The sequence below is a fragment of the Pocillopora damicornis genome, chromosome 1 (genome assembly GCF_964200805.1).
Source record: "Pocillopora damicornis chromosome 1, jaPocDami1.2, whole genome shotgun sequence".
NCBI classification, from domain to species: Eukaryota; Metazoa; Cnidaria; class Anthozoa; order Scleractinia; family Pocilloporidae; genus Pocillopora; species Pocillopora damicornis.
In genome coordinates, this window is record NC_142670.1 from 41,009,231 (window position 1) to 41,021,473 (window position 12,243).

The 12,243-nt window shown below is 37.6% G+C and overlaps 1 protein-coding gene and 1 non-coding gene across 12 annotated transcripts; one reads left to right on the forward strand and one right to left on the reverse strand.

Moving 5' to 3' along the window:
* Window positions 1-339: 339 nt before the first annotated feature.
* LOC113667934 (uncharacterized) lies at window positions 340-11,713 on the forward strand. Of its 11 annotated transcripts, none has more exons than XM_027183807.2 (5): window positions 340-1,029; window positions 1,514-1,631; window positions 2,110-2,292; window positions 8,914-9,861; window positions 10,097-11,713. In XM_027183807.2, the coding sequence occupies exons 3-5, from the start codon at window positions 2,226-2,228 to the stop codon at window positions 10,294-10,296; spliced, it is 1,215 nt and encodes a 404-aa protein (XP_027039608.2). In that variant the 5' UTR covers window positions 340-1,029; window positions 1,514-1,631; window positions 2,110-2,225; the 3' UTR covers window positions 10,297-11,713. The 11 variants fall into 11 exon arrangements, with proteins under 11 accessions (XP_027039608.2, XP_027039607.2, XP_089053861.1 ...); XM_027183806.2 differs by having other exon boundaries at window positions 410-1,029; window positions 2,097-2,292; XM_089197735.1 differs by having other exon boundaries at window positions 438-1,446.
* A 236-nt stretch (window positions 11,714-11,949) lies between these two features.
* On the reverse strand, window positions 11,950-12,068 carry Trnal-caa (transfer RNA leucine (anticodon CAA)). The gene is made up of 2 exons: window positions 12,031-12,068; window positions 11,950-11,995 (listed from the first exon to the last, which is right to left on the reverse strand). It is a non-coding gene; the product is annotated as a tRNA-Leu (tRNA).
* Between the last annotated feature and the right edge of the window lie 175 nt (window positions 12,069-12,243).

A 12,243-nucleotide genomic window follows, 5' to 3' on the forward strand; every position in this document is an offset into this window, starting at 1 on the left:
CCTCAAAAGTGACGCAGAGGCAGACTAAAATCTTGGACTAGCCTGATTTCCATAGTAATGTTTTTCGGATTTTTCTCTCTCATGCTCAAATCGCCAAGTTGTATCCAAGTTCTGGGTTAATTAACCACATTAATACCATGGTATAACAACTTTCGCCAATTAAAGATCTTTTCTTTTAACCGGCGTTTTACAGCATTAACCTAAGCTGGAATTTGCCTTGCATTCCTAGACTCGTACGTTCCATCTGATAGCTTGTCACATGCAAACAAAGGATGTAGACTCAGTGCTTTATTTTAATGCCAGGGATCAGTTTACTAAATAAATGACTTCTGTCAGAGTTAACTAATTATGTTAATTCCTTTGTTTGAGGACTTGTCAATTAGCAATGTTTAAAAATCTAAGCCAACGTTTTTATTTCGGAATGATTGGATTAACGCATTGTTATATTTTGAAATTGTCTTTACGATGCGTTTGTTGAACTGATACTGATGAAGCGGGCTTTTATTGCTTTCAGGCACTACTGTAGAATTTTTTCTCTTTTCTCCAGTCTCCCTGTTACACTTTATGAGGTTTTGAAAGTCATTGATTACGGACTCTTTTGTATCATGTGGTCTATTTGAATTTAGACCGACATACTAATCATAGTTAGTAGTCTCCTCTACTAACTATGTACTAATTCATGAAGTACGGGTGTTGATTCCGAAGCCGACCTTGGATAAGCAAAAGAAAACTTCGGCGTCGGAACTAAAGCAGTTACACAGTCGAAATTCCAGCCTAGACTAGTTGGGAAGAACGGCTGAGCCGTATCAAATGAAAGTGGACTTAAAGCGACGAACTTTTCTTGTACACACATGGTGATGTAAAGTTCAGCGTTAAAACCGAGCATACGTTAGAATGAAAGGCTTCATAGGCGCACAAGCAGTAAAGGCTGTGGACCACAAGATCGACCCGACGGAATTGATGGAAAACTGGTAACTACAGGTATTCCTAGGCAGCGTGCGAAAATCGTCGAGGTGAAGTAATAAATCGGTAAGATACCAATGTATAACCTCAGCCCCACCCACCCACCCACCCCACCTTAAGCTATCCACCCGTTTCTTTTCTAAGGGCTGGATGGGCCTTTACCCTCTCCTTGTTCCCTCCAACTCACTACTGAATAATGCTGCAGAAGTTAACTTCATTTTCAGGAAAAGATTTGTGAGCATTGACTTAACAGCTCTCTCGAGAAGTAAATAATTTATTGCAGATAGAGCTTTTCAATTTACTTGTGCCGGAAAGAAAAGGCTTTGCCAGCCAATATAGCCTTTAAGTTGTATTTTTCAGGGATGAAAATATTCTTCGCACAGTATTAATGATCTTTTTGACCCGTTACATTACTGAGAGAGAAGTGTACAAATAGAGATCAAGCATTGCTCAACATCCAACCAAACATGCGGGTAGTGACAGGTAATCAATTCTCTTATGTACAGGCAATAACGTTACTTATCAACTGACCATCATTATATATTGACAGGTATTGTCTAGGAACGATCCAGTGTTACCGGTCGGCTGTCATACGCCTTGTGGGATGAATCTCGTGGCCTTTCTCGTCGCACAGTGATATGATTCCACCGGAAACGAGCGACACATGGGTAAGATCCCTTGGTAAAGATTTAGTAATCTGAGTAGTTGTAACGTGTTTATTTGAGGATCCGGGGCTCGAGTTTAACGCGCTGTTTGTAAATTTATGTGGCAATCCAATGCAAATTAATGACCAGTTGACGATGATGTTGGCGAGTATTGTGTGTCGTGATTTACGCTGGAGAAGATGACTTACCGCTCGCTAATGAGGGAGGTTAGTAACCATTTCCTGTTTCCGTTTTCGATCAATGTTCAAAACAGAGAAAGTGGGAGATTTTCAAGCCGTTTATTATGTAGCCATTTACGGTGTTTTTACGAGCTTTGACAAGGAAAGATTGATGTTATTAATAGGATTTTCGACAAATTGCCTCATGGTCTCATGGCTTAAAAACTAAAATCGCGTGGGCGGTCAGACCTTAAGCGTTGAGATGAGATAAGAGCTCTAGTCGTTATCCTGCCATTGCTGTATCTTGTAGTTCAACTCAACAGATGCCTAAAATTCCCCACACGGTTATTGGCTTCGACCTCTCTTTGCAAAGGATCTAGAGTCAAGACGTCAGTTATAACCCTTTTAATCAATCGCCGACCATACTCAGGGACGTTAAATGGCTTTCTTTTGTCCGTCCGTAATTGGAAGGAATAGGAAACCTGCCAACTCAGGGAAGTTTAAAGGTAAGCATTCCTGGGTTGAAAATTTCTGAGCTCATTTTTATTCATTGAACCCGGCTCGTCGCCCTGTTGTTGTTGTCTTGTAACTGTGCAACATTGATTTGTCGATTTTCTGAATAAGAAACGAAATAAATTCCACGGCAGGGGTTGGGTCGTAAAATCTTCATCTAAAGAAATAACATTCTTTCCACGGTGATTATGAGTAAATATACCGTCAATATTGCTTCATGATCAACGTTTTGAACATTTTTAAACTGGGTTTATTTTCGATTGCACATTACAGTAATATACTCAAGATGGAAGTTTTAAAAAATAAAAAAAAATAAAAAACATGAAGAACATGAGATGAAAAGATTAAGAATTCATAACAATGCTTTTTAGTTGTGTAGCTTTACTAAACAAACATAAACGTGATAACAATTCGCGTGATCTACTTTTCTTGTTTTAGGTTTAGAAATTTCGAGTGTAGAGTGAGATCCTCCTTATACTTTCCTTTCAACGGTTGGATCTCTGGACGAACTATTCATCTCTTGTTGTATTTCAGAATTCGTTCAGGCTCAGGCAAATACGAGTTAGTCAGCTCAAGGTCTGATACAACAGATGTCTTTACACTTGGAAGGATTAAGCCGAATTGGTAACCGGTATCCAAAACAAAACAGTTTGTTTGTGACTCTTGAAAGAAAACTGTTAACATATTATCGCGCTTTTCTACTTGAAATACACCCAACTGAAAAGCTCTGCGATGGACATCGTTCGCTGAATGGAGAACAATTGTATCTCGAACAGCAAATTGTGCCAGGTCCACTTTTCGTCCATACCATCTCTTTTTTTACATTTAATTTCTGAACGACGAAGAAAGAATTATGCGCAGTCATTTAATTTAAAGATTTGACCGTTGTGTTTTCGATATCAACGGACAAGGCTGACCGAACATTGAATTAATTGTGGATTTTTTTTGTAGTTTTCTACTGGAATCAGTGATAAAAATATTACAAGCATGACACAGCACAGACTTCTTGACGCAATATTAGAAAGTCGTGTAAACTTGTCGAGTCTCAACTCACAACATTGTTTACTTTTTGCGCAAGCTTTTGGATTTTTGCATAGTTTTGTTTCCGCTTTAAGTAGACGAATGGTAGAAGTGTTTGCAAAAAGCTGATAAATTATTTTATCAAAAGATAAAGACTTCATCTGATTTCTAGATTTATTATGTCAATAGGTCGTCTCCATGGTTCATGGTACAACTATGTATGAAAGTTTTCAAGATTTATGTGTCAAATCGTAATAAATAAAATATTATTAGAAATCGATGTAATTGTCATTTTAATTGTTGTTACGGTTTTCTTATTTGTGAAAGGTCTGCGAATTCATTTTACATTTAATTCTAAAAATTTTTCGAGGTTTACCAAAGCAACTTAGGCTATAACCTATGCTCATTTTTTTTTTTAGATGTCGTCAGAATATTGAAGTATGTAGACGTTGTAGTCGTCATTGAAACGGTCGTTAGGTCGTTATCACGAAAGAATTACAACAATCATGAGAAATGAAGAAAAAAGTATTTAACAGGCTTTTGCTGAGAACGAAGGGAATTGATACAGGCTCCCTCCAGCTAGAGCGGCATTATGAGAAAAAGAGAGACAAAACGAAAAGCAGAGAAGGGGAGGACAAGAATTTCGAATACCCTTCTTGTATTTGTAGGCCTGTAGCATTAGACCTCTCATACTTTGGACCCATTGAGTGTGGAATTCGACAACGTTTTAACTATATCATCAGGAATGTTCTAGTTACGTACTTTACTAAGACTTTCGATGAAAATGAGCTCACATCAACTTCACTCCTTGACCTCAGTTCGCAATGCAAATCAATTTGTTTATTATCTGCGCGTCTCAGCCTCTTTTTCCGTTTGGCAGCTGGACATTTTTGGTGGAGCAGCATCCTGATCAGCTTTGGTCATTACATGATATTAGTTAACTGACGCGTTGAGATTAGGTTAGGTTGCTAATCGCCTTCAGCCTTCCCGGCTCGAATTACGCTGTGTTCAGCTTGTCAGATTTCACACGGTGGAGTTACTAACTGTAACCAGAATCAAGTTTCTTTTCTCCATTCGAGCTTTTCGTAGACTAAAGAAGAAAATACTTTAAGGTACCTGTGTTGGAAAGGAATATTATCATCACAGGTTTTTTTCCTTTTTTAAATCAGTGAAGGTAATCGATCGATGCTCAGGAAAGAAATCAAGTGTTCAGTCGTAGCGGGAGTAAAACTTCTGATCAGTGTGTTACAAATTACTTCAGGGACAGCTTGGCCATTGGACTAAGATGATGTATGTCGATATATTTCTCAAGTTTGTGCAGTGATGAAAATAGAGATGGTACATTACTGGGATAAGCCTGGTGACTAATGTGTCTCGTTCCCACACTAAGTGGCTTACTGCGCAAATTGACAAACCTTATCAAGTTCTATTCCTACAACTGTGTTTGACTCTTGTTTCTTCTTTATGGGTAATAAGTCTAATCCAGTGGATTTTTTCAACCTGACAGCCTAGCTTGTAGAGCGTTAAGGACTGACTGGGTGGTGCTACCTTAGATATCAAAAGTGCACATTGTTTAAGGGATAAAGTAATTAATTTTATGATAATCCTTCCGTTGTTAATTCAACTCAGCGCTCTCAACACAAATATTCCTGCTTTGTAAATAGGGTTTCATGTTGTCAGATTTACCTTTAATGGCGCCGCTGACGCGTATGTTTTAGATTATCCATATTATGGCGGATATTGCACCTTCTAGTTCTCTTTAGCGTGAGTTTTCTCATGCAATCGTTCTGAAAATTTTATGAGGCGGTCTGGAAGATATTCTCTATCAGTAAGTCAAATCAAAACATCAGAATGTACGGGTTAGTAACATTCTTTACCTTCTTCAATATTCATGTTAATAATAGCAACACAAGAGGATGATGACTGGCTAAGCAAAAACTTATTAGAGACAATTAAACATGACAAAACTCACGGGAGAATGATTGAGAATAAATTCTTGTTACTAATGTTGCTGAAAGTTTTTTTTAAATTTAGATTTTTTTTACTAAAGGCCAAACTGGTGCACAGTCCATTCCATCGGGTTTGTAAAACTGTAACATTAAATTAGCGCGCAGAAGCGTACAAAAGGAATCCTTTCAGAAGGAATCCAACAATGCACACAGGCCATTAAAATGTCTTCTGCTCGTTAAAGATGTTTTGTACCAAAATAGTATCAGAATGCTTTGCTTCAGTCACTGAAGTGTAATTCGACCACGAGATGCTAAAATCTCCATCAAAAATGCAATTTCAAATCAGGATCCCACAGAGATTCTCCTCAAGGTTAATTACATTTTCCCATTGACTGATCGAAAAAGAAGATGGATGTTGAAAGTGAGATGTTCACTTTAGGTTGCCAGATCGCTAGAAAACAATTTTTTCCACGCCATTCAGTTAATAAGCTTTCTCGGAATGGAAAAAGCAGCAGCGCAATCAGCTTTTTTGTCTAGCTTTCTGGAGAATGAGAAATTATGAATTACATTGTGCAGTAATACAGGTCTGGTATGCCAGCTTTCTCCCTCTCTCTTTCTCTAGAATATTAAAGATGACGTGTTCCCGCAAATTGTCAGCCAATAAACTTGAATAAACTGATATATGGATTCTTTAACCACGCAAAAAGAACGGCTAAAACATCTGGGGGTAAAACAAATCTAGTTTAGCTCTTAAATGTGTTAAAACTCAAAGACAGACAATTTATTCGATGAACTGAATTTTGCTAACAACAGTTATCCTTCGTTAAAAGAAGAAACTTTTCAAATTTAGCCAATTTCAGTAATGGATAATTGTGCTTGTGATTATCAAGAGTTATTTCGCAAATTATTGTGCACCTCAAATTTAGGTTAATATAACATCAGTCACCAGAATTAGGTATTGAAAAGAGATTCATGAAACCGTGAGTGGTTTGCGAGATAGACATGAATGCAATATTTTCTTAAGCAAATATTTGGAATTTTTTTTTATCATTCAAATACATTTTATCCTCTTCTCTTACTTGTGCTGTGAAAAAACAGTGGGAGGGGCAATACGACTTTGAACAATAACTTTTAAGTCTCCTTCAGCTTGAATTAAAATTTGCATGTTTAAATTGAGTATTAATATAAGAATAGTTGATCTATCCGATAGCTTTTTGTGTATATTCAAGGTTTGAACATGACAAAGAACTCTCAAATACAGGAAGATATCGAATTCTCTTTGATATCCTGTCATCCTTCCGATTTCTAATTATGTTCCAAGCACCTGCTCCCACTTTTTTTCGCCGAAAAGAAAATATTTTTATTCTTTTCTTAAATTGCTTATTGTTTTAGACCTTTCAAATTGGACGGCTGCAAATCCAAAGCGTAGCTTAACGTCTCCTTGATATTAAACAAATGATTTCAATACGCCATATCAAGGATCACAGAGTGAATCTAAATCCTGAATATTTCGAGGTATCCATTAAAAACTCGACATAAGTAGGCTGTAATGAACGTACGCGTCAAGCATCTGCCGTAGCCATGGTAACGCCAAAAGCTGTGAAGCACGAGACTTGTATGATTGTTTGCTAATGAGTTTCCCTCCTTCAACGACACACTACATTTTGACTCAAGTGTCAAGCGACCTCCCTAAAGCTGCATTTCAACCGAAAAAAACCGTCAAACATGGATTGGGATTACGATCAATCAGAAGACGGTGAGCAAAGTGCCTGTTATTCCAGGAAATTTCGAAATTCAAACTTTGTGTAAAAGTATCATCTAAGAAGTGTTTGTAATATTGGTAACATTCCAAACAATTATGCATAAAATGGAACTGAGGACTAATCAACCGGCTTTTTTTGGCAATGAAATAATTCTAAAGCCGTTTTCTTGTGCTTCGATCGACTTTTAATGATGGTTGTTTCCCTAGTTCGTAAGTATAGCTTAAATTTTGTCGATATAACACTGATGGGATTGACTTTGGAGTGATGTAGGTAAATCAAACCTCGTAATCTGCGAAGGTTTTGAATTATCATAACATGACGTCCCCAAGGACTGGCAGAAAACAACAAAGCAATTCCCTTAGAATATGAGAAGTGTCATAGAATATTATGCTTATATTTGCACAATTTTCACAACGACTGATGGACTGATCTGTGGCGTTTTCTTATATCAATTTTTATCCTCTTTAGTTTTCATTTTCGGAAAGTCCTATATCGATTTCAGAGAAAAAGAAGGAAGTTCATTTAGTAACTCGAGAAATGCGTCAGTCGTACTATTTTTAGTTTGTAAATTGGAAAAATTGGGGTGTTTGTGTTATTGAGGAAAATAAAGTTTTTAATTTTAATTATTTTAATTGCTCTCAAAAAAAAAACTATCCTTACAAAGAGAAAAGGTATCAAAAAGCTCACTTGTAAAGTGACAGTGATTTACACTGTCATCAAAGCTCTAACATCTTTATCTTTGAAGAAAAGGCAAAATCATTTGGAAAGTATGAGCTTTATGTTTGGATATTCGATGAAAAGGAACTTGTTGATAGGAGATCAAGGAATATAATCATTTTTGAAACGTCCAAAACTTCTATGGTGTATCTACGTGCAAGCATGAATTGATGAGTGCGTCATTCAAAGCACAAAGCATTCTTATTCAAATTTCATCAACTGGAAAAAGGATTCTGTTTGGATTTTGGGTCAATTTCACTTAAATTCATGGCACGTTTTCTCTAAATTATAACAATGTCACTGAATACCTTGCATGTAGAACTTGATTAAGGTTAATTTCTCGTAAAAGAATGAAAATTCGGTCATTTCCGCTTTCACGTACTGCATACATCAGTGATTATAAGGCAACTTGTACCACTGGTTTAGCTGTGTGGAACCCAAACAAAAGGGCCTGCTCGGTAAGAGGTCTTATAGGCGGCAGTAGTAACTGATAACCAGATTTTGTTGAAACTACTGGGTATCACGTATTTATTTATAATCAGGGATTTCACTGATATCGAGTAGTACTTAGGTTGAAACGAAAAAGTGCCCTGTGACAGAGGAAAAGATTCAGCGGCCCATATAAATGTTTAGGTATTTCTTGGAAAAAGTATCACCACACAATTGCCCTTCCTGACAACTCAGTTGTAAACAAGGGAAAGAAACTGAAATAAGAGGATTGTATTTGTGTTTCCAAAATACCGATAATCAAATTGTTAACTTAAGATATGTTGCACGAATCCAACGAAAGTAAGTGCTCCCAATACTCGTCTAGACCTCTGTGCCGCACGCGCTACAGGAAAATTCGCGCGCGTAGACGGCATTAGAGAGCTTAAGCACAAACGTTTTTGAGACGCGGACGGGAGGTGGAAGTTACAAGTTCTCATTCCTGATGCTCTAAAAACCTTTCGATCAGCACAGTTTAATTTATAATGCAAAAAACGGCTACCCTACTGTAGATAAATTGGTGTCAAAGCCCGCGAAAGTTATATTTTTTTGCCGGTTGCCGTCCGCGTCTCAAAATCGCCTCTGCCTAAGTTCTTTATTGTGAATACCACACTGATAGACAACTTCCGTTCAAAAAATCAGTTTCGAACGTCAACCAATTCCATTTTTTTCCCCTCAGTTTCTGCAATGAAAAAGGCAAGGAAAATGAAGCTGCATACATTGAATCCACTATTACCGGGCGGCGGCGGACAAACAGAGCTGGGCATTGACCAACAAGATGATGATAGTGACAGTGGTATAAGTCAGGTGTATAACCCAGTCAGTACATACAGACGCGCACAGTTCTCTCTTCCAGACATTGCAAAAACTGAACTAGCATCAAAGCTTTTAGCCGCCACTCCAGCTCATCCAGCTCACATTAAGGCCAGAGTTCTATGGAGATATATTGCTGTTGAACGAACAGACTTACAAGTCGAAAAAGGCGAAATTATACTACTTCTTTACCGAGAAAAAAGCAAGGTTTATGCTGTCAACAACAAAGGAAAAAGTGGGTTTATACCCTTTAATTACTGCACTGTATTAAGGAAAAACGATTTTGTGTCAAATGTTTACCATCCTCAAAGTGAGAGAACAAACTACGAAAAATGTTCATGGCAAACAAATGGCTGCCATCACGAGTTTGTAGATGCCTCTTATTACTCAAGAACAGTTACTTCCACTAATTCCCATATTCATCGAAGTCGGAGTGAGGAATCTCTTTGTTCTCACAACGACTGTGAGTCGCTAAGTAGGAAAATTTCATCGTCACTAGAAGACTTATCCGACGACAATCGAATTGCCACGATGATGTCCGATCTTATTAACTGGGATCGCAAAGCTCCTGAGACCTACAGGCGTCGGCAGAAAGTTCAAGTGAGCCATTTCCGAAAGTTTGAAAATGAGTCTGTAATGGTTTTATTTGACTTTCATGCTGCTGATGAGAATGATGTGGACGTTCAGCGAGGAGAAGTCGTGACGGTTTTCAATAGAGATGATCAGGATTGGTGGTGGGTAATGAGAGATGACGGGTTGGAAGGATTCATTCCAAGTTCTTATGTGTCTATTGAAGCAGTTCGAATGTCTCCAGGTAAGTCTTCGAGGCTATTCAAATACTCTCCCCGCAGAAAATTTACTTGAACTTCAGACATTAACTGTGTTTTAAAAGAAAGGACGTGCTACTAAATTCAGACAAGGTACACATGTTTAGGTGCTCGTCGACTTCTATAAATCTCATGGTCACTGAAGACATCTTAAACTTTTCAGATTTTTCCTGCTGTTGTCATTGTTTTGGTTTCACGTCACATTACATTTTTATTTTTTAGAATGCACACCAAGGAGTACAGATAGTTCAGTTGGTAGCTCAGAGGGAAGCATTAATCAAGTCAGGTTCCAAGATCCACTCTGCACTATACACAGTTACGAGATAGAGCACTCGGACTCAGACTCTGTTGGACCACATGAAATACATGACTCAGATGACGAGGAAATGTACATGGACTCAAAGTGGAGTACGTGGTGTTGAAGTAAAAATGTAATAGGGTTCGTCACTTGAGCATAGATAACTTCATTACTATTAAGAGATGTGAAGTGTAAGAGACAAACAGTTTATCAGATAAACCTACTTTTCGGGAAGTTTTCAAATCTTTATTTGGTTTCTTTTCCTCAGCCTTGTGTAAATCCGAAATATTCTTTTTGCAATCATTTTCGCAAGCTGTTGAAGGAAATTTTCTCCAGCCGCTAAAAAACAGCAATTTCAGCTTACCACAGGCTAGTTCATCTTTATAAACATGTAAACGTAAATTTTCTGTGGGAAATTCATCCAGCTCCTTATCGTGTGCATTTCCTCTAAGACTTATGTAATAAGTAAGAATTAAAATTTAAGTAAGTTCTTAAACTGTTGTATTCAAGTTTGTGAGATGGCATCATTTCTATCATTGGTATAAATATTATTCCTGAAAATTAATCCATGTTTATGATAAAAGCAAACATAACTTAGGTAGAATTACCTCCGGGGTAAATGGCGTTTGTACCCTTTTCTCCGTTGAAGGCCGATGTTTAACTGATTCGCAGGCCCGGTGGTAGCTTCAGATTTCGCTGAAAACTAATATTTTGATACTTACTCACTCTGCTTATCAGGCTGGGGTTATATTTCCCCTACTGAACTTATCGTTCTCTTACCCATTTTCCCTGGCCGATTGGCCAAGTGGATTTAAAACAATCTGGGTACAATCCATGCTTCCGGCCGGCGTCACTTTACGAAGGGTTAAACTGATATCTTTTTCCTTTTCTTTTCTTTCGCGCTGAAACTCGTCTTTCTATATTATCAATTGGACTGCGGATATAACTTGTTCTGAGCTGTAAACGGTTTACTCAGACCTTTCAATTGGCCTTCGGTAGACACCTCTCTCTGCTCTTATTTCCTCGCTCTCTTGGTGGTAATCTAAGCGAAATTAGTATAAATCTACAAGCGCTCTATCGCAAATGTCGTAACCTTATTGGCTGCATAGCTCACTCTCTATTCCATGATGGATGGTGAGTGTGATACAGTTTTCAACTGTAAAAGTCAAAGTAGTTACGATGTTGAGAATAGAAGATCAAATGAGGGAAACCAACGCGCCATGCCGATATTTCAATGGAGCCTTCGTTAAGTATTTAATCACCTTAGTGGTTACATGATAAAATGAAAAGAGTAGCAGTGAAGTATGTTCGCAAGTTCTAAAAGGTTAAAATTCTTACAATTCTCTAAAAAATGTTCTATCAAAGTCTGAAGTGACTTGAGGTTGGCTAAAATCTTAAGAATATGAGTTTTCACCTTTGCTTTTAAATAGATAAAACGTATGTCTTTTCTTAGGCAATTATTGGCCAGGCTGTTTCAGTCTTCATTATACACGTGGTGTGACCTTAGTTGTATCATTACACAATAAAACACGAAACTAAAACGTTTGACTGGTCGATTTATTTCAGGTCAATGATAACAATAATGGTAACAATAATAATGATAATAATACCGAAGACCATAGTGATGACAATGATGTTGGTAGAGGCCTTGAAAACATTACAAAGAGAAGGAGCTTCAACCTTTATCTATTTTTTTTGTTCCGAGACATAACTTAAGTTTCACTTTTTGAAAAAATGTTAAATATGAACTTTTTCTGTAAAGAAAAAAAAACGTTGATGTCAGGAGTGGGATTCGAACCCACGCCTCCATTTGGAGACCAGAACGCCCGCTCTCGTGTGACACGAGAAGGATATTATCCTTGAGTCTGGCGCCTTAGACCGCTCGGCCATCCTGACAACACATTGAAAATGAGTTAATTTTCAGTATTTATTAATTTACTATGATATTTGAATATTTCGATCATCCAAAGTAGTAAAAGTTTTGTTTTTCACCCACATTTATTTCTATCTATGGGTAAGTCTCGTTTTCTTCGAGGCTCTCCTAAGTTTTGTACGGCCTAAGGGAATCTTT